This window comes from Artibeus jamaicensis, unplaced genomic scaffold (genome assembly GCF_021234435.1).
Source record: "Artibeus jamaicensis isolate MK-2021 breed Jamaican fruit bat unplaced genomic scaffold, CSHL_Jam_final contig_1539, whole genome shotgun sequence".
Classification (NCBI taxonomy): domain Eukaryota; kingdom Metazoa; phylum Chordata; class Mammalia; order Chiroptera; family Phyllostomidae; genus Artibeus; species Artibeus jamaicensis.
In genome coordinates, this window is record NW_026521299.1 from 1,799,854 (window position 1) to 1,827,291 (window position 27,438).

General features: G+C 55.0%; 1 protein-coding gene and 1 non-coding gene across 5 annotated transcripts in view; one reads left to right on the forward strand and one right to left on the reverse strand.

Moving 5' to 3' along the window:
• PPARD (peroxisome proliferator activated receptor delta) overlaps positions 1-23,779 on the forward strand; it is an 85,191-nt gene extending 61,412 nt beyond the window's left edge. For 3 of the 4 annotated variants that reach the window (XM_053669210.1, XM_053669205.1, XM_053669213.1), the window contains 5 exons: positions 8,073-8,303; positions 17,715-17,869; positions 18,672-18,810; positions 20,126-20,938; positions 21,661-23,779. In XM_053669210.1, coding sequence (XP_053525185.1) covers positions 8,174-8,303; positions 17,715-17,869; positions 18,672-18,810; positions 20,126-20,938; positions 21,661-21,908 — 1,485 coding nt within the window. In that variant the 5' untranslated portion in view covers positions 8,073-8,173 and the 3' untranslated portion in view covers positions 21,909-23,779. The remainder of the gene's footprint in view (positions 1-8,072; positions 8,304-17,714; positions 17,870-18,671; positions 18,811-20,125; positions 20,939-21,660) is intronic. The other variant, XM_037144344.2, reaches the window with a different exon arrangement.
• Positions 14,479-14,582, reverse strand: LOC119048671 (U6 spliceosomal RNA). Its single transcript, XR_005082379.2, has one exon. It is a non-coding gene; the product is annotated as a U6 spliceosomal RNA (small nuclear RNA).
• Positions 23,780-27,438: the final 3,659 nt, after the last annotated feature.

Genomic DNA, 27,438 nt, shown 5'->3' on the forward strand with positions numbered 1-27,438 from the left:
TATCTGGAGGCGGCTGATCCTCATCTCCCTGAGGTGGAGGGGGGTTGGGGAAAGGAAATGGGAGCAACTGGGTCAGCCCTAGGGTAGGGGTGGGGCAAAGGGGGAGAGAAGTGGAGGAGGGTTTGGACTCATCTCTGAACAGTGAACCCCGGGCCGGAGTAGGGAGCTCCCTGTCAGTTCTCTGTTCTCACAGTTGGTTATAAGGCAAGGGATTGGGAAAATCAGTCTCGGTCCCTAGAATGCCAGCAGGCTGGTGCAGTTCTAGACCCAAAGTACCACTCGTTCCATATGATCCCTAAAACGAGCCAACAATGATGATAATAGCAGCAGCCGCAGTCCCTCTTTGTTGGACGCTTACTGTATACCTGCACTATTAAGCAGTTGCTTATGGCAATTGAATCCTTATGTCCGCTGCTGAGGTTAGGTAGTAGTATCCCAATTTTAGGGCTGAGAAACTCTGAGGGGTTTGTGTCTTCTAATCACAGAGCAGGAGGGACAGAGGTAGGGCTTGAACCCAGGCCTCACACAGAAGTCAGGGGAATTCACTTCTGTGGAGTACTGCACCGCAAGGGCAGTAACAGGTGAGAATTGATACAGTGGCAGACACTACAAATAGTAAGTGACAGTGGTTAATATTTTTGCCTGTTTACTCATTCAACAAGTGTATGTTGAGCACCACTAAACGCCAGGCACTGTGCCAGGTGCTGGGGACCTACCTCGGCAAGATAGAAGCACTGTCTGGGTGCCTGATGGCAGGGTGGGGCCGGAGCAGCTAACAGCTAACGTTGTGGTTTGCTACAGTAATTGCGGAGCTGGAGGGCCTGGGCCAGGGTTGCTGCAGGAAGGAACTGGTGGTCCAGGAGAGTTTCTGAAAGAGGGGCTGCAGGTGGGTCCTGAAGGAGTGGGCCTTGGCTAGTAGAGGGAGCAGCATTCCTGGCCAAGGCCAGTCCAAGCCTCTGTGTTCAGGGGGAGATGCAGGAACCTGGCGAGTGGGGCAGGGCTGGGGAAGGAGCAGGGACCCGAGCCCATGGCTGTCTTTAGCACACACTGGTTATCTTCTGGCAGGGAGTGTCCACAGAAACAGTTAGCAGCTGGCAGCCAGGCAGAGGTTTCTGGGGTGGTGGATCCAGGCCTCTGGGGGCCCAGCTGGGCACTCAGCTTCTGGCCAGTCTTGCCCAGCACCACATTCGAGGTGTGCAGCACAGTGAATAGGACTTGAGCCAAGCTGCCTGGGCTCAAATCCTGCTCCTTCAGTTAATGCATGACCTGGAGCCAGTTCCTTTCCCTCTGTTGTGCGGTTTCCTCCTCAGTTAACCGGGGATAGGAATAGTGACTCTTCGGGGTGTTGTGAGAATGAGACATGTTCCTGTACGTAGAGCCTGGTGCGTGGGAAGCCCCAGAGAATGGAGGCCGGTACCGTCTTGATGGAGGTGGTGAGTCCAAGGCTGTGTACCTGTAGCCGCTCAGGCTGTGTGACGTGGTGTGTGGGGCCCTGGCACATGGACGTCAGTATACAGTATACCCACTCGGTATACAGCCTGCCAGCGCGGGGTGGGGTAGGGGGCATCAGGAAAGCTCCATTTTCTGAGGATGACTAGACTTAGTGGGAAGAATTAAGACTCCAGGTGGCTGTGCTCCGGCCCTAGACCAGGCCTCTCTACAGCTCCAGGTCATTTGGGTTAAGCTCCTAATTCTCTCTGCCCGTGAAATTTACCTGCCCAATGGAAAGTAAATGGAGTTGTGCCCCTCCCCCACCTTAGCTCCCAAAGGGCCTGAGTTTTTTCTTGGGGCAAGGGAGTGGGTCTTGGAGTGGGAGCACCAGGGCTGCGTGTGCGTGCGTGTGCGTGTGTGTGCATGTGCATGTGCGCACACAGTGTCGGAGCAGTCCAGGCGTTCGCTTGTGAGAAATTCTTTGGTGCAGGCGGTTAGGGGAGGGTGGGTGGAGGTAGAAGAGGATATAAGGGGGATAAATGGTAATATAAAAAGTACAATAAAAATAAATAAAAGAAATAGAATAGAAGATATTTAAGCAGGTTGCTGGAGGAAGGGGAAGAAATGCTTCGTGAAGCTGTGTTTCGTGGTGCGGGTGTGCATGTGTGCACCTGGGTGTGTTTTATCTTGTGATAATACAGTGTATTTCTTACTGATGGTCATAAGGCAAAGAAAGAAAGAAATTACTTTGCTAAATTATCCCACTCTTTGTCCAAGGAGCAGCAGAGCGGGCCCCCCTTGTTCTGGCTACAGGACTCTTGTCCTGCCTGAGGACAGCCCCAGCCCCTGCAGTGGGGTGAGGCGTTGACGGGGTCCGAGTTTCTGGCCCTGGTACAGGAGGTGGGGGGTGATGGTGAAAGCCAGGATTTCGCAGCCATGCGGAAGTTAGGCCTGGTGCCAGGGTGCGCTGTTCTCAGTGCCAGGCCTTAAGGGAGGAAGAGGAGAGTGGGATTCATCGTAAGGATGACGGTGGGTGGCAGCTCTCTGGGAGCATCCAGTCTGTGGGCCTGGGCCCAGCGGTGGTGGAGGGGGGTGCGGGGCTGCCAGAATAGCTCCTGGCCAGACAAGCTGTGAACAGTGGTGGGTGGGGCAGCCCTGGCGCTGGGTGATGGGCAGACCTCAGCCGTGGACGGAACAGTGGGGGCTGTGTGAAAATCGGTGGCTTCTGGCAAAATGCAGGGATGGGTGCAGCACAGCGGTTACATCTAAATATGAAACGGCCCAAGGGGTGTGTGTGGGTTTTAGAACAACCTGGCTACAGCCCTCCCCCTGCTTCCTCTGTGTCCTCGAGAGGTCACGGCCAGAAGAGACAACACCAGGCAGTGGGGCCCCTGCCTGGGATCTGGGAACCCTGGCCCCAAATCCCACACTCTCGCCAGAGCCCAGAATCACATCTGATCCCAGCAGGCAACCATGTGCACCCCCAGAAACTGAGAAGAGCAGTCCTGGTCATGGTGAAATAACCGACCAGCTGGTGTGGAAGCGGAAGCTGAGGCTCAGGGGTGTCAGGGGCATCATCTCCATTGTGTCTGAGACCCATGGTTGTCTCCTGCATCCTCTGGCCCGTTGCAGAGACACCCTGTCAGGCTCTGCAGGCCTGCACGCTTTGTCACGTTTCTCATCAGCCCAGGGGCGCTCACAGGGCTCCGCTCGTGAGGAGTGAGCAGAGGCTCTTTGCCGTGTACCCGGCAGGTGCCTGGTGTGTGGTGGAGACCAGCTCCTCCCTTATCCTCCAGGATTCGGTCCTGACTATGGGCTCGGTGCCATCTCCCACGGTCACTGAGAGGGTCTTCGGGAATGCATAGCATTGTAGTTTTTTCTCCTCTGTTTCCACCTACTAGGGGAACCCCCAAGTCTTCATGTCCCCCCTCCCTTGCTCTCCTCACCACAGCCTGGTGTGCATTTCTCCCAGTGTCCACTGGCACCCAAGCTGCATGGATCCCAAACAGAGCATTCTGTCGAGTCAGTCTCATCCCACTTTCCGTGTGGCCAGTGCCGCCGCTGTGCTCATGGTTCCCGGACATTGTGCCGTCCGGCCCTGCGTCACCGTGCTGCTCATCCTCTTGATGCTGCTCCTCAGAAACCCCCCGGGGCCTGTCAGCCGCAGGGCCGGTTGAGAGTATCCCTTCCCTCACTTGCCCCAGACTCCTCCACCTCCAGACATTTCCATTCTGTGCAACATGAAGAGTCATTGTCTCTGGTCCTTGCTGTTTGGATAGCAGCTAATTTACTTAGATAGTTTAATACACACCACAACAGCCACGGACTGCTCCTTTCCCGGCGCTGTCACCGACCCCTCCCCACAGCCCCACTCTCCTCTTTGGCTAAGTGACCTTTTATCCTGTTTCACTTAGGAGGGTGTTCAGCTGCGGGCCCAGAAATCTGGCACACGGTGCCTTGTAAAACAGGCGCTGTTTTCCCACCTGACAGGCAGTCTGCAGGTGGGCTTTCCGGGGCCAGCTCAGCAGCTCCGCAGAGCCACGGTGACCGGGCTCCTTCCCCGTTGTCCACAGTGGGATGTCATCCTGCCCCCCCAGCATTAACGTTTGACGTAAACATCATGTGCCCCTACCAAAACTAAGAAGTGGACACCGGCCAATACCATTAACTCAGTAAGCAGGGCTTGTTTGGACTTAACCAGTTTTTCCACCACCATCCTCTTCCTGTTCCAGGATCCAACCCACCGCCCTACATGGCACTGAGTTGTTTTGTCTGCACGGCTCCCTGTCTGGGGGGCTTTTCTCAGTCAGAGAGCAGGAGTTCTGCGTGACCTTTCCTGAGTTTTCCCATTCTACTGTATTAACTTGGAAATTATACATTCTGTTTATGGTATCTTGGTACCTTTGACATTTTTCCATGTATATTTGACTTCATTACCAGTCCATAATGTCATCGTTCTTCTTCGTGGCTGTGTAGAATTCCATGTTTCTGTATCATGATTTATTTAACGAGTCCCTTATGGATGGGCTTTTAGGTGGTTCCCCACCTCTTACTAGTCAAGTAGTACTGTAATAAATAACCTTGTACTAACATATTGTGTTAGTTTGCTCAAGTGGAAGTGTAGCTTAGCCTACAACCTAGAAGGGGTATTTCTGGGTCAAAGGGAATGTGTGCCTGTAATTTGGGTTGTTGTAGCCGAATCAGCCTCCTTAGAGGTTGTGCCAGTTTACCTTTCACCAGGGATGTGAGATTGTTTCCTGTGTGCTTGGCAACAGCGTGCTAGCATTTGTTTTAATCTGGTCAGAAAAGTGTGTTTCAGTGTTGTTTTAATTTGCATTCCTCTTTTATGGATGATGTGGAGGTGGCGCATACGTTTATGAGCCAAAGGTGTCCTTTTTCTATATTCACTTGTATTCCTTTGGCGCCTTTCACTACCCACTGCTGGTCTCTTGCTTATTACTTTGTAGGAACTATTTTAGGGAAACTAGCCCTTTGTCTGATGAGAGTTGCATACACTTTTCTCAATTTATTGTCTGTTCTTTTCTTCTGGTGGTTTTTTACCGTGTAGGAAGTTTACATTTTTTGTAATCAAATTTATTAATCTTTACTTATAATCTTTTTTAAAGATTTTTTTAATTTATTTTTTTAGAGAGAAGAGAAGGAGAAAGAGAGGGAGAGAAACATCAATGTGTGGTTGCCCCTCACATGGCCCCCACTGGGGACCTGGCCCACAACCCAGGCCTGGGCCCTGACTGGGACCTGAACCGAGATCCTTTAGTTTGCAGCCCGCGCCAAATCCACTGAGCCACACCAGCCAGGCTTTACTCATAATCTTTTAACTCATAAAGTTTTACGGGTTTAGTGTCATGCTTAGCTATTGCCCCATCTCAGAGCTGTTTATATAGTTTGTGCGTGTTTGTTTTAACTGTAAAGTCTTGGATTTGTGTGGTTCTCATCTTGGCAGAAGGTGTGAGGTAGGGTCCAGCCTGGTTTCTGCAGACGACTCCTCAGCTTGCCCCGGTGCGCACTGTTTATTGCAGTCCTGCCTTTCCCTTGGGTTTGCAGGGCTGTGTCTATGACGTATTCAAGGTCCGTGTGTGTTCGCACCTACTTAAGGACGTTTGCATTCTCCTTCATTGACTACCTATTCATGTGCCAGTACCACACTGTTTCGCTTATTGTAACTTTCCTATAATTCTTTTTATTCCTTCCAGCTAATTCCCTATCGTGTTTGCCAAAGTGGCTCCTCCCAGCCCTCACCTTCTTCAAGTCCCATCTTCTACTGTCAGACTGAGACCACGTGAGCGTCCCCCACCCTCACGCACTGCTGGGCTGCGTTCTTGTGTTCTCCTCATCCCAAGCCCTTGACTTAGTCCCCTCCCATCGGTCATTCTGCCCTGGCTTCCCCTCCTTCCGTCTTCCCGATCGTCCTTCCCCACAGACCTCTCCCCTGTGCACAGCTTCTCCGAGTTCTGTCTACTCTAAAAAACCTCTTCCTGGCTTTGCTGCCTCCCCACCTAGTTCCCCGGGAACTAGTGTGCTCTTACAAATCTCCTTCCCCGGTGTAGTCACCGGGGAATAGTCTGCACGCACTGTCCCGGCTTCCTTGCTACCACCAGTCCTCAGAGCCTGGGTTTCCATCACAACCACTCGGCAGAAACTTGTCGATATACCCTCAGGTGTGGATTTTTTAAAAAGATTTTATTTGTTTATTTATTTTTAGAGAGAAGGGAAGGGAGGGAGAAAGAGAAATATCTGTCAGTTGCCTCTCCCAAGGTCCCCATCCGGGGACTGAACCTGCAACTCAGGCATGTGCCCTGACTGGGAATCGAACTTGGCAACGTTTTGCTTTGCAAGACAGTGCCCACCAACTTAGCCGCACCAGTCAGGGTATCTGCTGAAACTTATTTTACAAGGTCATCGATGGCCTCACAGTCACTGAATCCAGTGGTGTCAGTTTATCACCCTTAAAGCGGCAGCATTTGAGCTGGTTGACCCCTTCCCCCGAAAGGCAGCCCTTCCTGTGGCTCTGAGACACTAGGCTGTCCTGCGTCTCTCCTGCCTCCGCCCACTGCCCCACTGTCTGCCCCGGTGCCTCTTCTGTCCTTCCTTGGTGTCACTGCCTCCTCCTTTGGTGAACTGAATCCCTTCTTGGGATCAGCAAGGGTGCCCCCAGACCTACAGATTCCCAGCTCCCCGGCTCTTAGAGTCGAGGGCTGAGTTTCCAAACTGCCTTCCAGAGACCATCTGAGAGGGTCCTGTGTCCATCCAAGCAGGGGACGGTGAAGTCCTGTTGGAGAGGAATGATTACAACCATCAGGGGAATTAAAATAAAAATACCAGTGTCCAAGCTGCTCCCAAACCAATTAAATGAGGATTTTGGGGGATGGGCCCAGACACCCATATTTATAAAAACTCCCCAGGATTCCAGTGTAGCCACATTTGCAAGCCTAGGGCAGGGTGAGAGAGAGGCAGGTGACTCCTGCCTTTTGGCTTTGATAAGCAGGTGGATGGGCGTGTGGGTCACTAGAGTAGGAATTACGGAGGAAAGGTTTGGGGGAAGATGATGGTTCCTGCTGGGATAGGTTGCATTTGAGCTATGTGGGGACATCCAAGAGAAGGGTTCCACAGATGCTGGAATCTCTGTAAAGCAGGTATTTTTTGCTCCTAAGCCTTCTAGGCCTGCCCTGATGTGGGGCAGAGTTCAGTTTCACTCCCAGGGCCAGGTATTGAAGCGCATGCCTGGGTACAACCCGTCTTCCCAGCCATCCCATCAGCTCCTCTCTCCCACTGCAACCCACTGCCCAGCCAACAGGACCCCACACCACTCCTCACTGTGCTGCCTCCGAGTCCTTTCTCAAGCTGTATCCCCAAGAGGCGTCCCATGCACCGCCCCTGGTCAAGACCCTCCCTACTCTCTGGGCATCTCCTCGGCTCCCTGCCGGGAAGACCCTCCCACAGCACCTCAGGATCTCAGCACCGATGACTGTGGCATTTGTGGGCAGTATCTTGGTTGTTGAGGGTGGGAACCGTCTCCTCCTGGGTGATTGTAGACGTGGTGGTCACCATCTAGTAGCCACCTTTGGGAAGATTCCAGGTCAGAGGACGTTTCCCCGTGCCCGATGGCTCTGCCACTGAGGGGCTGGTTGCAGGTCTGCTGTCGTTCGTGACTGAGCCCAGCATGCGCTCATGTCTTTTATCTGTTAACACTATCTGTCTTTTATCTTTTAACACTCCCTTCACAAAGGGTGGCCTCGGAGAGCAGTGGTTCCTGGGTGTGAGTACTGGTGGGGACAGGACAGGGGCTGGGAGGCGTGACACCTGTCAGGATCTCCCGGGGAACTGGAGCCTTTGAAAGCCCCCGAAGTCATTCTCATGTGTCTCCTGCAGATTCAGGGACTCAAAGAGCAGAGTGCCCCCGAGGAGGCAGGGAACGGTGCCACGGGGGTGTCACCCCTAGCTGGTTGATGAAGAGTGCTCTGAGTCCCACAGACCTGCTGCAGGAGCCCAGTGGGCGAAGGGTGGGGGGTGACTCTGAGGCAACAGAATGGGAACTCCCAGAGGGTCCCTTAGATGGTAAACCTTAATTCTGGCCCACGCCCACCACCATCTCATCCTCTTCTGTCGTTCCCATTGGCCAGGCCGACGGGAGCTGCCCTGTAGAGGTCCATCTGCGTTCAGACTCAGATGATGCCAGAGCTATGACCTGGCCTGCAGGCGTGGCGGCGACGGGAAGTCAACCATGGAGCAGCCACCGGAGGAAGCCCCTGAGGTCCGGGAAGAGGAGGAGAAAGAAGAAGTGGCAGAGACCCAAGGAGCCCCTGAGCTCAATGGAGGACCAGAGCACTCGCTTCCTTCCAGCAGTTGTACAGGTGAGGAGGGGTGGGTGGGGACGCAGCACGGAGGGACGTGGCCGGGCAGAACAGAGAAGCCGGCCTCCCGCACACAGCCTCATGGGAGTGCAGAGCAGCAGAGTGGTGAAGACCTGGAGCCGGGCAACCTGGGCTCGCACCCGGCCGTGTGCTCATCAGCGGCAGTGCCTCGGGCAAGCCACCCTCTTCTTTCTGTAAAACAGGCCGGGCTCGTAGGGGATGTGATGGGTCTGTACCTGGGCTTTTGTGAGAACGACCTGGATTAGCATGTGTCATGCATATTGTCGTCATCGCTCCACTACTGCCACAAGGGATCTGGGACCCAGCTGCACTGCAACAGTAACATGCTAAAAAGGTCACCGTACCTGTGATTGTCGTGATCCCTCAAAACGTGCGACTCAGCCGATCTGCTGCTGGCTATACACCTGACCGAGCTGCGCTCTGATTAGACAAAGTGCTGAGCCGTTAGTATGAACAACTATAATTAATAATACTTTTGTGCAGCCAGCTTTTAGCTTCTCTCGTCTCAGTTGTTGGTTCCCCATTATCTGTCCGCTGTCAGCCACAGCGTAGATGTTTCCTCTGGTACCTTGTACTCTCTTCTCCTCCTCCTCCTCCTCATCATCATCATGAGGTTGTGACCACCTGCAAGGGCTCCCAGCCCCCCTCTCTCGGCCCCTGTCTCTCCCTGCTCCCGGCCCCGTCTTCCCAGCTGCTCTTCTCTCCCTCTACCTGAGTGGATCGCATCCAGCTGTTCCTTGCTCCCTCCTACAGGGGGACCCTCAGGGTCAGGATGCACTGCCAGGAGGGGATGCCCTGAGCTGGCCTCTGGCTTCAGCTGATGGAGATCCTGGCCGTAGATGCTGAGTTCGAGCAGAGGAGTAGGCCTGTCTCACTGGACGGGCCCTGGACCCCCTGTGCCTGCGTGGGGAGAAGGAGGTGGATGGTGTCCGAGCTGAGATGGGGGACGGGATGCTGCTGAGGTAGCACAGGCTCCTTTCTGGGCCGGCACCTCAAAGAGCCCGGAATCCTTGAGTTGTGCTGCTTTGAACCTGCAGAGCAAGTCCTGGGGTTTTGCAGAGTTTCTTCCTCTTCGGGGCACATGGTGCGGTAGAGTGAGGGGAGAGCTGTCACCCGGGCCCCCTGACCCCACCCAGACACCCCGGAGTGACCACAGTAGGCTTATGTGATTTTAGGACCCAAAAGAAGGTGTTCCCCATCCCCTAGAGCACAGGTGGCAAACGCAAGGCCCCACAGGCTGAACAGGCTCCACCTTGTTTTCTCCGGCCCAGCACCTTGACCTAGTTGAGGAGTAGTTACATTTATGCAGTCCTAAAATTACACTCCTCCCTTCGAAGGCAGCCTCGAGGCTGGTGGGGCCCCCAGTGAAATGCCTCCCCCTTGTTGGTTGGCTGCTGGCTGGGACGGCTTCGGAGACCCGGCCAGGAGAGGTCAGTCACTCGTCGGTAACAACAAACCGTTCTGAGCCCGACACAGGTGAGGAGGGTTAGGACCTGGAGGGAGGACCCTGAGAGAGGACCCTGAGAGCTAAGAATGAGCAAGTGATGTCACCGAAGACATCAAGAGACAGTGAAAGGGAAGAGAGGGCCCGGGTTTGTGGCCTCACTGCCTGCCCTGGGCCACCCCGTCCCTGCATCTGGGCCCAGGCACACAGAAGTTGCTTGAAGACTGACGTCCTGTCTTAGACCCTTGTGGGGACCACCTCCCCAGGTGCTGCTGCTGTTCCCATGCAGGCCAGAGTGTGGCACCTCGGTGCCTGGGCAGGGCCCCGTGGGCACAGTGATGGCATCCAGGGACTTTTATTGGTGGGGTTCAGGGCACATGGGGAGATGTCTGGGGAAGAATTTGCCCAGCCACCCATATTTGAGAGATTCCATTTATCAATAAGTCAGTGAAGTGGGGGTAGAAGGACTTCCTCTTTCAGTAATTTAAAAAGGAGGGTTAACAGTCACTACATGTTAAAGGCACAATATGTAAAATTTCCCACAAAGTCTACAAGACAAACCACCTGACAGAAAGATACAAGCAGGCAATTCTCAGTAGGACACATGCAAATGGCTAGAAAACATGAAACATTTTCCAGTCCACTCATCGATCAAAGAAGATGTCCCCAGATGAGGGTGGCAGGGAGGACGGTGTTGCCTGCAGCCGCCGTGGGGTGCAGGCAGTTGGGCAGCAGCCAGCACTGCTGGTGTGCGTTCCTTTGGCCCCAGTCTTTGGGGAGCACGTCCCCTGTAAACACTCGCTCACTGTGTTTCCCACAGCACTGTTCAAAAAGCAAAAAGAGGACAGTGCCTGTCTGTGGGAACTGGGCGTGTGAACTGTGGGAGAGCCGCGCTGTGGATGCTCCAGTCATTAAAAAGGGGAAGGCGGGTCTGTATGTGCTGACAGGGAAGTAAGTTCCCGACAGACTGCGGATCCCATTGTTTAAAAACCCGTCTGTGCCCGAGAAGGCACTGGGGAGGGGCTGACTCGGAGGAGGGGTCGTGGTGTAGAGGGTCTGTCATAAGACGCCCTGTGCCCTTATGCATTTTTCCCAACAAGCCTGGAATACTCTCATACTTTAAAAAGCAATTATGTTGCTTTTATTTTAAAAGTTAAAAAAATAAAAATTAAAAAAGCCCAGCAGGCGAGGGGCACTGGAGCAGCTCCTCCTCCTGTCTGTGTCAGGGATCACACACAGCAGGCAGAGTCCCAGGCCGGCCATGTGAGCCGCGGCCCTGTCCACGCCACAGTCTCTCCACCGCAGAGGCTGCGTCCTGCCTGCCTCAGGGGCCAGCCAGGTGAGCAGTGAGTGGTGCTGTCCGACACAGCACAGGTCTGAGCACCTGCCAGTTCCCTGCCTCGCCCCGTTAATGTATCACTGGACCTCTGGAGTCCCCTCAGAGACCTGCGAGGGCGGACACAGCTGGAGCCCGACACAGAAGGAGGGCTGCACGGTTTGCTGCCCTTGACACTCCAGAGGTTCTGCACTGAAGTGCATCTCCGTACCCAGCTCCGCAGCTGCCGGAGCCCTCCTCCCCTCCCACAGGGAGGCAGGCGGGACAGGCCTCATCGTTAGCACTCAGCATCAAGGAAACTCACGTGGCCAGGGTCCCCCAGCTGGGTAGGGAGAGAAGGGGCAGGGGCAGCTGGACCTGGTGCTCACAGCCCACTGCTGTCTTCGTCCCGTCCTGCTCCAGTGATGAACGTCCCAGCCACACTGACAAAGAGGCTGGGGGCCTGGGCGTGGGGCTGAGAAGACACAATGTCCTTCCTCTTGGCCTCGGCAGCTCCCCTCACTCAGCAAATGCTCGGTGGGTACCCAGGCAGCCATTCAATGGAGGACCAGGCTGGGTAGCTGCCCTGAGGAGCCCACAGCCCAGGCAGACAGGACAACCAAAGTAAGGAGGCTGCTGGGTAACCAGCCCCCGAGTCCTGCAGAGTCGGCCCTGGCTTCAGAAGCTGTTTGCCTGTGGAGTTGCGCCAGCAAAGTAAACAGAGAAGGCTGCCCTCCTGGCTCCCGTCACAGTGCTGACAACAGCAAGCCTCTAGCGATGGAGACAGATAGGCCGAGCACTCTCAGCCAGGCACAGCGACGTCAGCAGGGTCAGCAGTGCGTTTGCCGGATTTGTAATCAGAGATCCTTTCCTCTCTGGGTGAGGGGCTAGTGTTTATGCTGAGTCCAAACAGTGAATAATGGCATAGTGTCACGGTCAGCAGCAGCGTGTCTTGTTGATCATAACCACAAATGATTGGTCGGTGGTAGTGAACACGTGTTTGTAAGTACGGGATGTTGTAGAGTGCAAGGGTGAGACCTCAGCCCCAAGGGTTGGGCACAGGTCTCACTTTGCCACTGTATTAAGGTTCTCTAGGGAGACAGAACTAATAGGTGTGGGTGTGTGTGCGTGTGTATAGAGAGAGTGAGAAAGAGGGAGAGAAACAGAGAGAGAGTGGGAGATTTGAGGAATTGGCTCAGGCACTTGTGAGGGCTGGCAAGTTGAAATTCTGTAGGACAGGCCAGAGGGATGTTGATACTGAAGCTCAAGTCCAAATGCAATCTGGAGACAGAATTCCTTCTTCCTTTGGGAGGCCTACGTACATGATGGAGAGTAATGATTTAAATGTTAATCACATATAAAAAATACCTGCACAGCAACATTTGTCCTGGTGTTTGACCAAAACCTGGGTGCCATGGGAACCATGGCCTGGCCAAGTTGACACACAAAATTAACCATCAGAGCCACTGCCAGCATGCAACTTAGCCTTCTGAGCCCCCCTTTTTTTCCTTGTAAAATGGGGGTATAAAGACCTGCTGGAAGGGTTGTCTTGAGGTTCACAAGATTAATAATATAAAGTCCAGTGGAGTGCCTAGCACATGGCAGGCACATGCTAACAGAGAGGCGCGATTGGTGCAGACACACAGCCTTTGCAGGTGACTCAGGTCTGGGTTCAAGTTCCAGTCCCACCAGGTATAGGCAGGTGACTTTGGGCAGATCCCATAACCACACGGAGCTTCAGTTTCCTCATCTTTACATGGTGCAGTACTGTCTTCCAAAGTGACGTGAAATGATACTAACAGGCATACAGACACTTGTAACATGCTCGGCATTTAGTGGGTGACCCATAATGGCTGGTCCCTTCTCCTCTTCTCCTGGGGGTAGTAAAGGTAGGAGATATTTGTGGGGCGGGGTCAGCATGTGGCTACAGAGTAGCAGAGGCGGGGCTTACGGCCCATGTGAGGGCCAGCAGGGTGAGCAAGTGCATTTCCTGAGAGCAGGGGAGGGTGCCCGGCTGGCTGCAGAGAGTGGCTGCGCAGGCAGACGGCCTTTAAACGGCGAGCTCGGGGTCTTTTCCACCTGGCACGCAGAGGGGCACCAAGGCAGGGGGTCTGCGGTGTGGAGGAGGGTCTTGGAACCCCAGTATCTCACTAGGAGCTCGTGGGGGCCTTCAGAACCTGGTCCCTAGAATGGGGCCACCCTGCCATCATTGCTTTCAGGTAGAACGTGATAGGGGTTTGAAGGTGAATCCTTAAGCCAGGTGGTTAATTGGGGAGAAACAGAACCTTTATCTTTGGAAAACTCATCCTCCTGTTACCTTCACTTCAGTATCCCCAGTACAGTCCACAGCAAAAGCTCTCCCTGTGGGGTGTATACACTTCTGCTCACCCTAGCACCTTCCCTCCCCTGCCTCTCCGACTGCTTTCAGCTCAGCAGCCTGCTCCTGTCCACCACCTGGGGCAGGACATCTCCTGGGGCCCCACTGACTGGGGCCCCTCTGTGACTCCTGCCCCGGCTCTCTCCTCACCATCCAGAGCTTTGGCTAAGTGGCTAGTAGGGCTTGGGCATCTTGGCTTCTTCCAGGGTTTGGGGTAGTCCTGGCGCCCCTGAGCCCGGGGCCAGCAGCAGGCCAGATGACACGAGAGGAGGTTAGGTCTTGTCCTGGGGGTGCTCCAGGTCTCATAAGCAGAGAGATATCCCCTCCACACATACACACGCCCTGGGTTTCTGTGAAGCTGTGGGGGGAGAGAGAGAACCAGAAGGAAGAGAAGAGGCGAGGATGGTCCCTGCCTGTGTGGGGCACACCACTGGGAAACTGCAGGATCGCAGCTTTCTAGTGAGCATCACTGAACTTACGAGGGGGACCCCAAAAAACCCAGATTTATCATCTGGAGTGCAGGCCCCTTGTAGTGCAGGCTTCCCCCGCTAGGTGAGAGTTGTAGGAACCCGTCTGTACCAGTGTGCCGGTTGGTGGTGGTGTGAGAGGCTGCATTTGGCTAGAGTGAATTTTTTTTTGAAGACTCTATGCACTTGCCCATTTCATGATGGGTGATTTACAAGTGCACCTGCCCACACCGTACTGAGTGTACAGCAGTCGGGGACCAAAAATGGCGTGACCCCCCGTGTCCCACCCTCCCTATTCACCCAATCTCGCCCTGAGCGATTTTTTTTGTTGTTTACCGAGGTGAAAAAAGTCCTCAAAGAGAAATGTTTAGCTGATGTGGAAAAAGCGAGACAAAAAATGGCAGGAGCACTAAACGGCATCAAAATTGACGAGTTCAAAAACTGTTTTGAGCAGTGGGGAAAAAAAATCTCAATACATGTACTGATTGCATCAAATGGAGAGAACTTTGAAGGTGACTGAAGTTTAAACATGTAAGAATAAATAATTTTTTAAAAATATGGAACGCTTCACGAATTTGCATGTCATCCTTGCGCAGGGGCCACGCTAATCTCCGTATCATTCCAATCTCAGTACATGTGCTGCCAAAGCGAGCACAGAATAAATAATTTTTTATAAATAAATTCTGGGTTTTGGGGGTCCCCCTCATAAACTGATATTTACACGCACTTCCAAGGTCCAAGAGCTTTCTCTGTATTAACTCCTGCGTGCCTCACGGTGAGGCGACCCTGAGACAGACACAATGGCCACCGCTCTTTGACAGAGCAGGAAACTGAGGGGCAGAGGGCAGAGCTGGGTGGTGAGCACAGGACCCTGGTTGACGGGCTGCATGGCTCCCGAGCCATGTTCTTCTAAGACTGCTGTCTCTGAGCGCCTGGAAGCCGGCTGTGAGTTCATCCAGAGCACATGCGCTTGAGCTAGAGAGGGGGGCAGTCACCTTCCCTGACCACCTCAGGCCCGGTGGTGGCTCCTGTGCAGCCCTGCACCACGCCACCTGCCCCTGGGCCGGCCAGCGTGGCCACTCGCTGCGGTATGCTGTATTTTCTGACCTCAGCCAGTTAAGGGCAGGGTCTGGGTCCTGCCCTGCACACAGCAGGTGCCCATCAAATGTCTGCTGAATGGAAAGAGGGGGTGGCATTGCTACACGCAGCACCAAGAGCAGCCAAGCGACTGGTACCTGCTGAGCCCCGGGGCCAGGAGAACGGGGAAGCACTGAAAGTGGGAACACTCTGAGGTGACTGGTGCCTGTGGAAGGGGCTTGGAGCTCTAGGGGAACAGTGCCCATGCACACAGCCGTGCCAGAACCCCCTAGGCCAGCATCTGCGCCAGCCTCTGCACAGGGTCTCTGCGTGACCTCACCTCCTCCCTCCAGCTGGGGCTGTGACCTCCACTGCCCCAGTTTAACGCCTCCAGGAGTGGCAGCGCTCCCCCTCGCCAGGTGGTGCTGAGGCCAGGATGCCCTGGCAGCTCAAGGACTACTGATTCCACAGTCACTGAGTGTCTGCCCTGAGGTCCTTACGTTCTAGTGGGGGCGCCAGAACTGTGGAAACACAGGCCATAGGGTGGTATCAAAGCCTGCTGAGCAGCCCTGACTGGTGTGCTTAGTGGATTGTCCTGTAAACCAAAGGTTGTGGGTTTGATTCCCAGTCAGGGCACATGCCTGAGTTGTGGGCCCGATCCCCAGTTGAAGGTGTGTGAGAGGCAACCAATTGATGTTTCTCCCCCTCTCTCTCCCTTCCTTCTCCCCTCTCTAAATAAATAAAATCTTCAAATTTATCCAAAAAAGGCTTCTGAGCAGTCCAAAGTGGCCTCCCCCTCCTCCCAGGCTGCAGTCTCGGAGCCCACTGCCCCTTCCCCCGTGTGTGGGCTGGGGTCGGGGTGGAGTACACTCCTTGGATGACTGGAGGCTGGGGGCTGGGGCTGTGGCACAGGGCGGGCCGTTTTAGGAACTGGGGCTTCGTTACCCCTGCCCTGTCTGCCGGGTCCTCTGCTGTGCTCTGGTGCTTATGCTCCCCTTCCATGTCCTGGGGGGCCTGTTGCAGACAGGAGGCTTTCCTCCCGTCCCCCCTGGGACCTGGAGCGGGGACGGGGGATGTAGAAGTGGAGTGCACTTTGGAGGTTACTCCGTGGTGAGGAAAAATTGGCTCTTTTTCGGAGCAGAAAATGTTAAGTCTGAGCTTATTGCCATGGCTTGGGCCCTCCTTAGAGCTCTCCACTCTAAGCTACCGATTGTCTGGTTTGAGGTTCGGACCCTGCCCCTGAGGGTGTTGCTCAGTCCTCAGGGAGGAGAGCAGAGAACAGCAGACCAATCGGCAGGCAAGCACGGCAGAGGCAGCACAGGCAGTGCGGGTCCTGCAGCCCCGGGCTGGTGGCCAGGAGATGGGGGCCTGTGCAGGTCCCCTTTCCAAGGGAGGTGCACACTTCTGCGTGTCCAAGGCAGGGATCCAGGAGAGGCTCCCAGCAGTTCTTACCAAGCCACCTGTCGGTATATATGCCCTGAAGCCATTGCCACGGCCAGCTGCTTTCCTTGCTGACACTCAGCACCTGGTTCAAACATCGTACATTTAATTGAAAAACACTTGTGGAAATTCAGTGTCCTTCCCAGTCAGTGTGACTGATACCTACTCGCTCTACTTGAGCAAGTTTCATGGGAATGAATTTGAGCTTCTTGGGAGATCCCTGCAGGGGTGTCCAACCTTTTGGTCTCTGTGCGCCACATTGGAAGAAGAGTCGTCTTGGGCCACATGTTAAATACATTGCGACATGTAATCACAAAAACAATCTTACAATGTTTTAAGTAAATTTACGACTTCGTGTTGGGCCCCATTCATGGCCGTCCTGGGCCTTGGGCTGGACCCCTTGCCGGCATCTCTGGAGTCTGTGCACGAATCAGATCTCCTGGGTGGAGGGCGTTCGCACAGGTCTGCGCTCTGCTGTCTGCACAACATTCCACGTGACCCCAACAGGGCCACTTCCTGAGGACAATTTAATAATGGATGGAACTGGAAAGCATTATGCTGAGTGAAATAGGCCAGGCATTGAAGGACAAATACCATATGATCTCACCTTTGACAGGAAGCTAAAGAATAAAACAAACAAGCAAACAGAATAAAAACAAAGACGCTGAAATAGAGAACAAGTGGGCAGCGACCAGAGGGGAGAGGGAAGGGAACTTAAGGGGAAAAAAAGGGGAGGGATTTTGAGGAACAAGTATGAATGACACAGAGATGAGGACTGGGAGGGGGGGAGGAATGGGAGGGAGGGGGGAGACTGGGCGGGGGGTGGGGTGGGATGGGAGAAATAGATTAAAAAAAAATGTACTTGAAAAGTAACTAAATAAAATTTAATATTAAAAAAATAAATAAAATAAAATAAAATAAAAATAAAGAGATCCCATCTGCTTCCTCCCCCTGGCCCTCCCCAGTCACAGCCGTCCCTCCACACCCTCTCCTGCCCGAGGGTGAGTTCAGCCCAGGAAGGCTCTCACCTCCCCAGGCAGTAGTAGCCACCATTTGGGGAACACCTGCTGCGGTCAGCTCTGGGGGATGCTCTGGGAACTTGCCATCCTCCTAGAGAAGCGGTCTCTAACCCCACATTCTAGAGGAAGAAACCCGTCCTCGGAAAGGCTGACTTCCACAGCCACACAGCTCCTGGCTGAGCCCAGGCCGTGAGAGTGAGGTGCGCCGGCCCAGCCGGGCAGAAGGTGAAGCGCCCACACTGTGTCCGCAGACCTCTCCCGGAGCTCCTCCCCGCCCTCACTGCTGGACCAGCTGCAGACGGGCTGTGATGGCGCTTCGTGCGGCAGCCTCAACATGGAGTGCCGCGTGTGTGGGGACAAGGCATCGGGCTTCCACTACGGCGTTCACGCATGCGAGGGGTGCAAGGTATGGGCAGTGCGGGTGTGCCGGCCAGCCGGCAGGGCTGTGGTCACCTGGTAAGTTAACCTGCCAAAAAGGCTTTTCCTGCCTGGGCCACAGCCAGGGTCCGGGGCCGTTTCAAGCCTCCCGCTCTGGGGCCTGCTGGAGAGTGGGGTTCCCGTGTCAGGGCTGCCCTGCCGGCCACCTCCAGTGCTGATCCAGCCACGTCTAAGCTCCCTGGGCTGCGTGCGCCCCCTGGGGACCTGGCTGGAAAAGACAGGTGGACCGAACCAGGGGCTTGGGCTGAGGCGTCTTCTTGAGCCTTCCAGGGGTCAGGTTGAGGTTGGGGTGGGAGGTGGGGGGAGGGTGTCTGCCCTTCGAAGCCTGAAGGGAGCTCTTTGAGGAGGGAAAAAAAAGAATCATTACATTTCTTTTTTCAGTGGTGCTTTTGGGTTCTTCCTCCTAAGTGCACACCCATCAAAATGTCACATTATTTTATTAAACCTAGAAAAATACATAGAACCAGTTACATTTAGGAATAAATCAAGTTAGTTACTATATAGCTTGTTACCAAATTAACAAAGAAACATTTAAAGTAAATGTGGCATTTTATTTTAACTATTTCAAAAAAGAAACTATGGGATTCCTGATGAGCATAGATGTGTGTTGTTTACCTCCCACTCGCTTCCAAAAAAACTCCCCACCCCTTCCAAATGTTAGGAATTTTACACCTGTGTGCACAGTGGGGCCCCCAGTGGGCAGCAGACCCTCAGGTTTCCCCTTCCCTGTGGCTCTTCCTCCCCCCCCCCCCCCGTGCACCATCCCTCAGGGCTTCTTCCGGCGGACGATCCGCATGAAGCTGGAATATGAGAAGTGTGAGCGGAGCTGCAAGATCCAGAAGAAGAACCGCAATAAGTGCCAGTACTGCCGCTTCCAGAAATGCCTGGCGCTGGGCATGTCGCACAATGGTGAGAGCCGACCTGGGCGAGCACGGGCTGCTGGCTCTGCACAGCTTGAAGCCCATTTCAGGGAGCCCAAAAAGGGGGCGCCCCAGCTGTGCCTGGCACGCCGTAGGCACTGCCAAGTGTTAGCTGCTGACCTTGCTGTTCTGGACCCTGAGTCCTGGAGCCAGCACAAACCAGCCCAAGATCTGCCTTCCCTGGGCTGCCCAGTGTCCGCCATGGGTCCCAGGCCAGGGCAGTCAGCACCCTCTCTGGCCCCGAGGGAAGTGGGAATTGACGCTAGCCCCGCTGCTGTTGGAAACACCGTCCCCAGGACCTCAAGCCTGTCTCGGGTGGCCTGGCACAGCATGAAAGGCCACCACAAAGGCCTGGCATCCCCTCAGGGCTTCTTGGTTATTGAGGGCAAGTGGGAGCCAGGAAGTGACCAGGTGTTTCTGCTGCCAGGAGCCAGGCAGGAGTTTCCTGGGGGCAGCCACTCCTAGGAGACAGTCTGCCCTGCGCTCTCGGCCTCCTGCAGAGTCTTATCTTCACACCCCATAGAGAAGGATTTTGCCCCCTCTTTGCCCCTCTGACTCAGACCCCCAGAGGACAGGGGGAGCCTCTTGTTTAAATGTCCTCACCTGGGGATGCCCTAACTGCCTTGTGTCTTGGAGAGCGGCAGGACCTGAGTGAGCTGTCTGCAGCTTGTTCAGGAGGTGGCCCCTGGCAGGTCTGGGCTTTGACCCCTCCCCTCAGTGCATATCCCCCCTGAACCCGTTCCTTGGCTGAAGTGAGGGGATTTCCCAGAGACCTCAGCGCTGACTGAATTCTTCTCCCTTTTTCTTGAGAGAAGCTGGGCTTGTTTACTGTTCCCTTACTACTGACTACAGTTTTTAAGTGCTTACAGTGGGAATTATTAAATTGTTATGATAAGCCAGTGAGATTTAATTGTCAGCCCCATTTTTCTAATGAAAAAAGAAGATAAAGCAGCCTGCCTGAAGTCACGGGGCTGTGGGCGAGCTGCCGAGCTGGAGCCCAGGCCTCTGGTGCCGCAGGCCGTCTTCCCAGCCACCATGCAGCCCGGGGCAGTCGCTCTGAGTCAGGGCCTTGTGTGCCGTGCACTGTGAACGCTGAGTCCCTGCACCCCTAGAGCTTCCATCCTGGAGGGGTTCCCCAACATTCCAGCTTGCTGCCCCTAGAGCTTCTGGGGGCCCTGGGCTTAAAATTTGTGTCTCCATCTTTGGCCCATGCACCTGTAGAGGGATGAGTAGGTCAGAGGGGCTGGCACCTGTGTGGACTCCTTGCCGACGATTGCCTCCCCCCACCCCCGCTCCCCACGCAGCCATCCGCTTTGGCCGGATGCCGGAGGCCGAGAAGAGAAAGCTGGTGGCGGGGCTGTCGGCGAGTGAGGGGAGCCAGCACAACCCACAGGTGGCTGACCTGAAGGCCTTCTCCAAGCACATCTATAACGCCTACCTGAAAAACTTCAACATGACCAAAAAGAAGGCCCGCGGCATCCTCACCGGCAAGACCAGCCACACGGCGGTGAGTGTCACCGCCCTGGCTCCAGGCCCCACGGCCGCCTGCTTAACTCCTGGGAGAACCAGACCCCTCTCTCCCCAGCTCCGCTGTCCAGCCAGGGGCCATGGGGAGCACATGGGCGGGGTCCCCGGCGCCCGGCCTCTAATGGGGCCTGGTTTTCAGCCCTTTGTGATCCACGACATCGAGACCTTGTGGCAGGCAGAGAAGGGCCTGGTGTGGAAGCAGCTGGTGAACGGCCTGCCGCCCTACAAGGAGATCAGCGTGCACGTCTTCTACCGCTGCCAGTGCACCACGGTGGAGACTGTGCGCGAGCTCACCGAGTTCGCCAAGAGCATCCCCAGCTTCGGCAACCTCTTCCTCAACGACCAGGTGACCCTTCTCAAGTACGGTGTGCACGAGGCCATCTTCGCCATGCTGGCCTCCATTGTCAACAAGGACGGGCTGCTGGTGGCCAACGGCACTGGTTTTGTCACCCGTGAGTTTCTGCGCAGCCTCCGCAAGCCCTTCAGTGATATCATCGAGCCCAAGTTTGAGTTTGCTGTCAAGTTCAATGCCCTGGAACTTGACGACAGTGACCTGGCTCTCTTCATCGCGGCCATCATTCTGTGTGGAGGTGAGTGAGGGTGGGGCCCATCGCAGCCAGCCCCACCGAGGACCGGGCCCTCCTGTAGGGCGCCCAGCCTGAGCCCGGGCCACAGGGGGCCGCGTCTGTGTGGTGATGGCCCTGGGCCATGCGAGGCACCGGCTGCGCACGGGGCAGCTCTGTCCTACATAGGTACAAATGAGACAGGGAAAAGACTGAAGGGACGTGCACCAGCACGGCGATAGGGCCTGTTTCTGGTGGCGGCGAAGTTTTCTGTGTTTTACCATTTTCTATTCCACCACAGTAATTGTAATACAAACCATGCTGACAGAGGCCAAGAGCCACTGTGAGCCAGGCCCGGTCCTAGCTCCTTTCCCTAGCTGGTCACTCATTTGACCCTCACAACCTCCCCGTGCACGGGCGCTCCTGTGTCCCCGGGTTACGGGGGAGGGACAGGCCAGGGGCTGAGGGGCCTGCCTAGAGCCTCACCACTGGTCCGGCAGGGCCCGGCTGTGGATCAGGCAGTGGGTCTCGTAGCCGTGACACCGTGCTGACTGGTCAGGAAAACGGGGGTCAAGGGCGCTCATCGAGGTGACCGCTGGCAGGATGGGGCTAGGGCCGCCGCAGCAAGGAGGCCTGCTGCCCCTGGGCCAGGTCCCCCACTCGGGGTGGGCTAGGGAGCTCCTCTGCCCTTCTGAGACCCCCTGGGGTGTGCCCACTCCCTCCCACACCTCTGCCCTGTGTCCCCACAGACCGGCCAGGCCTTATGAACGTGTCACAGGTGGAGGCCATCCAGGACACCATCCTGCGTGCCCTCGAGTTCCACCTGCACGCCAACCACCCCGACGCCCAGTACCTCTTCCCCAAGCTGCTGCAGAAGATGGCTGACCTGCGGCAGCTGGTCACCGAGCACGCCCAGATGATGCAGCGGATCAAGAAGACAGAGACGGAGACCTCGCTGCACCCCCTGCTCCAGGAGATCTACAAGGACATGTACTGAAGGGCTCACCCAGGCCCCCCAGCAGGCCTCTGGGAGCCGAGAGCCAGGGCCAGGCGGACAGCGCTGGGACGGGGCCACCATGGGACTTTCCTGTTGGCTGCCCCCCAGGGCTCAACCAGTGCTGCCCCCCGGGGCAGCGGGGTCACACTCACGTGAACAGACCCACACCTCACTCCCCGATATCCCTTCCTCCCTCTCCCTCTTCCTCAGTTCCTCTTTCTTCTCTAATGTCTTTGCTCTTTCTTCCCATGGCTTTCCCTTTTCCTTCCTCCCTCACCCTCCCTTTCTCCCTGTTCCCGTGTGTGCCTCTTTCTCTTTCTTTGAGACAGTTTGTGTCATTTCACCAGCAGCACAGAACAGGACCTCCGCTTCCACCCCTGCCCCTGGTGCGAAGGGAGCGGGGCCTGCCCTCTGCACCGACCGGCTCCTGCAGGGGTAGGGGCCTCGTGCTGCTCCGTCTGCACTGCAAGGACTTGAGCCATTCAGAGAAACACTAAGCCCTGGGCCCAGCTTCCTGGGGAAGCTGCACAGCACCTGGGCTGACTCAGCAGTGGCCCCCTCGTCACGGGGCCCCTGCCCTGAAGGCCAGGATGCCTCCCTGAGACGTCTGCCCTCCCAAGGCTGAGGCTGGCACCCCCTGACCCCTCCGGCCCCACTCACACCAACACGCTTTTTGTTCTTTTCACCTGTCTTCCAGGCCAGTGTTGCCGATGGCCCCTGCGCTGGCTGCTGGGGGACCAGCCCCCAGCCTGGAAGGAGGTGGGTTCCCTGCAGGCGGGAGCCCCCATGAAGAGGCGCGAGTCTCAAGGGAGTTAGAGGTTGGTGGGGAAGCAGTGAGCAGGCCTCTCAGGGTTGGCCCTCCATCAGCACTCACCCGCCCACCAGTCTGCAGCAGCCTCAACCTGCCTGTTAGCGCCCTGGCCGTCACCTCCCTCCCCCGGGGCCAGGCCTGGCTTCACGTACAACGGTTCCTCTGTCCAGGCAGGAGATGCTCATGCCTCACACACTCCTGGAGCCGCCACTCAAGCACAAGCACTGAATTCACTTTATCTGCAGCCTCGCCCCCGCCCCCAGGCAGGTGTGCCCCGAGGGACCTGTAGGTCGGCAGGCAGAGCTTTGCCCATTCCCAGGGCTGGGCCAGATCTCTGGTCTGCAGTGGTGTCCTGTGAGTCAGCCCAGCACCTACTCACAGGGGAAGGTGCCAGGGATGAACTGAGCCTATTTATTGAGACATCCGTCTGTCCCAGCAGCTCTGCTGCCCTCCCTTTCCAGGTATTCATCCCAGCTGGTCACCTGGAACCCTCCCTGCACAGCCCCTAGTGACAGGGTCCTCTGGTTCCTGCCCCTCCTGACCCCTTCCGGGTGCCCTCCGTGCTGCAGACAAGGGGCTGAAGGTGCTGTCTGAGCGGGAGGGTGGCCGGGCCGCCTTTGCAGAGAGGGGGCGGGGCTGGCTGGAGCAGGGAGGGACTGACTAGGGTCTCTCTGAGAACCTGGGGTTAGAGCCCAGGTTTCCAGGTCCTGTGATCCTCCTTTGAAAGGGGTCTTTCTGTCTGACTACAGCCTTAGGGGCAAATGCCCTAGAGAGAGGACAAGCCCCAGGTCTGTCTCTGCTGGTGTGGTGGCCCTCCTGTCCCAGGATCACTCCCTGCTGGCAAGAGTCTTCCCTCTCCCATCCCCCCCACAGCTGACCAGGGGTGCGGGCCGGGGTCCCCTCCCACCTTAGTGCTGAGAGTACAGCTCTTCTCAGTGTCTGAACAATCTCCAAAATGGAAATGTATATTTTTGCTAGGAGCCCTTGTTTCCTGTGTTTTTAATATAAATAGTGTACACAGACTGGTGGAACTTTAAATAAATGGGAACTAATTATTTAAGAGTTGACTTAGGCTGACTCAGTTCTCTGCGCATGTTTTCTGGGGGGCTGATGTGTCTTACTCTCCGTACCCACTGAACAACAGGCGGGGAGACAGTGGGCGGGTGGGACTGGAGCACCGAGCACCGGCAGAGCCTGACTTGTGCAAGGGCTGCAGAGCACAGGGAAGATGCGCCCCCACCCTGCAGGGTTGGGTGTGAAGGCAGGAAGACACACCAGGGCTGGGGGGAGGGTCTCTGAAGGGTCTCAGTCGCGCCCCCTCCCCCCCCTTCCCCGGCTGTGAGCAGGATGTGGACCTTGCACACCCAAAGCTTGTCGTTCACCGTCAGTTTTGTGCCCACACAAATGATCAGGGTTTTCTTCCTTAGCCAACACCCTGGTTTTCTCCTTTACTTCCCGGGTGCCATCTCCACAGAGGCTCCAGGGAACCCAGCCCTCGGCAACCAGTCCGCTCGGCTGCAGTGGGGCAAGGCCAGGCTGTGTCTCGGTGCTCGTCCAGTCAGAAAACAGTCACTGCTGAGTGTTCCAAAATGGGGAGTTGACTCCAGGGGATCTCTACAAAAATACTGAAGGGACTGAAAGATCCAGGCATTGGTAACTGCGAGAAGCCACTCTAACCCCTGGGGCTGGATGGAAAATGTTACCAGGAGGCCATCGAGGCTAAAATACCCACCAACACTGCTGAAACGCAGGAGCCCAAGCTGCCTGCTGGTTTCACTAGAAGCAGTTCATGCTCATTGTGCATCTCAGGCTGCCAGGGTGCCGGCAGCCTCCGCTGCTGCCCCGCCGCCCTGGGATCCGGCCACTTGAGCAAGACTGGAGCTCAAACTCAGCTGCTCCTGCCACAGGTGCCATTAGTTTGGGATGGGGGGACAGTGTCTCCCTTCTCCCTGTCTTCCAGTCCCTTGCCTGTACCTTTCACTAAAAAAAAAATAGCTAAGGTGGTCTAGGGAATGTAGTTTGCAGACTCCCAGCCCCTGTGGGATGGAGGAGCAAGTGGAAGAGCCAAGAGCCAGCAAATAATGAGCACAAAGTGCACGCAGTGGCCCAAGGGGCTGGGGGCGCTCACAGACTAAGGTGGTGGTCAAGCCTGGCCCTGTTTTCTCTCACTGGCCAGCTGTCCAGAGCCATCCGAACTGTCAGGTCCCTATGGTTCGTCTCAGCCAGGAGAGTGACATTCTCTGGGGAAGAGGAGGAGGAAATGGTTGGAACAGGGGCACCTCTGAAGTTGATAGCCTTGCTTATGATGGCATCTTCCTCTGGTTTGCTTGGTTTATTTTTCCCACCTCCCTACCCCTTCCCACACCATCAGGTGGGAGAAAAACAGTTGAGGACTGTGGCTCCGTGCATAAGGCCAGCCCTCTTCCCAGTGCTCCAGGGATATAACACAGGGCACAAAATAACAACTCAGTTCAGAGAGGGGAAGCTAAGTGTCGGCACCAGCGTTCTGTTGTTACCTGGCACCTGCCGTCACCATCGCTGTCGGATGTTCCATGTTAAGCACCGTCTGCGTGCCAGGCGTCGTGCCTGTGTAACCTCTGATTGGCCACAGCTCTATGAGCAGTGCAGTGACAAAGTGCAGCGGCCTGGGTCACTCGGCGGGGGAGAGGCGTCGCCAGGTCTGCAGGGCTCCAGGGCCTTGGGGATGCTTTCTATCCAGGAGCAAAACCTTGGGGACAATTGGTAGACTCACCTGGTCTCCTTTTCATGATGCTCAGGACAAATGAATCAAATATTGAGACTAAAAAAGAAGAAAGCAACTCTAAGAGAATTACAATATACTATCTTTGCAGTAATTTTACAAAATTCTTAGGAAATAAAGAAAAAAAGGATGGAAGCAAGGAAGGAAAAGAGAAAGAAAGGGGGCCTGCCCTGACTGGGGTGGCTCAGTTGGTTGGGTGTTGTTCTGCAAAGTGAAAAGTCACCAGTTCGATTCCCAGTCAGGGCACATGCCTGGGCTGCAGATTGGGTCCCTACTGGGGCCGTACAAGAGGCAGCCAATTGATGTTTCACACATGAATGTTTCTCTCCCGGTCTTTCTTCCTCCCTTCCCCTCTCTAAAATAAATCAATGAATAAATAAAATCTTAAAATAGAAAAGAAAAGAACAAAGAGGGGAACACCTGGGCAGCCTTTAAGGCGCGGACACAAAGCCTCTGTGGGGCTCAGGTGCAGGCAGTGTGGGCTCCTGCAAAACTGCAGATGTGAGGAAACAAGCCCACATGAAAATGCACAGATGTGTCAACCAGCGAGATTAGATCCCTGGGGCTTCAAAGAAATGGAGCCATTGACTATAGTACAGGAGAGGTTTCATATTCTTAAACATATAGAGAAATCAAAACCATAAGAAAGGAATAATTTGCTTTTTAAGGAAAGAAAGACAAATGTATTTAAAGAAATACCCAGGACTCCCAGGAAAAAAAAAAAAAGAAAACTCAATGAGTTTTTTAAAAAAGACTAGAAATACCCAGAGAGATCATTTTTGCACACCAAGAAAGACCTGGAGAAGTTATCCAGCAATTAGTACAGGAAAATCAAGATAGAAAACAGGGAACGGAAAGAATAGCAGTACAAATACTCACATAGTGCAGACGTTTATACAAATAACCTGAAAAACAATTCAGTAAAATCGCTGAAGTTAAAATGTGCCTGTGGGACTTCCAGCCAAGATGGAGGCCTTGGTAGACACACTGTGCTTCCTCACACAACCAAAATAAGTACAACAAAAAATGAGAAACAAAAAACAACCAGTACTGACAAAATTGAACTGTATGGAAGTCCGACAACCAAAGAGTTAAAATAGACACATTCATCCAAACAGGTGGGAGGGGTGGAGTTGGGCAGCTGGGCGAAGCGGGGCCGAGGCAAAAAAAGCAGCAGCTGGCAGACCCCGGCACAGGGTGGCAGTGGGCAGACCCAGTGAGGTGGCAGACTGTGGAGGGGTGCGCGGTGTGCAAGGCGGCTGATGGACCGGGTGGGCCCACATTCACATGCAGATAAACCAGGCAAAACTGGGGAGTGAGACAGACCACGCAACTCAGGGTCCCTCTGGGAAATAAGCCTCAAAACACCGATTAAAAAGACCTGTGGGTGTTGAGGCTCCGGGAGGGGCTCCCAGCCTCACAGGAGTTAGTTGGAGAGACCCACAGGATCCTAGAATGTACACAAGCCCACCCACCAAGAATCAGCACCAGAAGGGCCCAGTTTGCTTGGGAAAGGTAGGGGAACTGACTGAAAATGTGGGGGCGACTTTGCCCTCGAGTCCCCTGTCCACCATGGATGAAAGTAAACATTACCAAGGCATAATCTGCTTGGGGAGGAGAGGTGGCCAATTTCTCAGGGGAAAAAGGCCAGGAGCCCCTTCCTCCAGGGGCTTTTATTGGGTTGTCATACGCAGAAATACAGGGCAGCAAGGATCAAACAGTAGATAACATTTCAAAGAAATCTGAGGGCTTAGTCTGAGTCAGTGTCTGTCAGGAAAGAGGGTTACAGAAACTTTGGGAGACATACTCATTTCCTGCTCGGACCCTTAACATATGAATGAAAGCACTCTTAGCAAAGCAGGCTTCACGGGACTTTGTGAATTCTTTCTTATGCCCGATTACTCCAGATCTCACTCTAGCCGGGCAAGGAGCTGCACCGCCTCCCCCATCACAGGTTT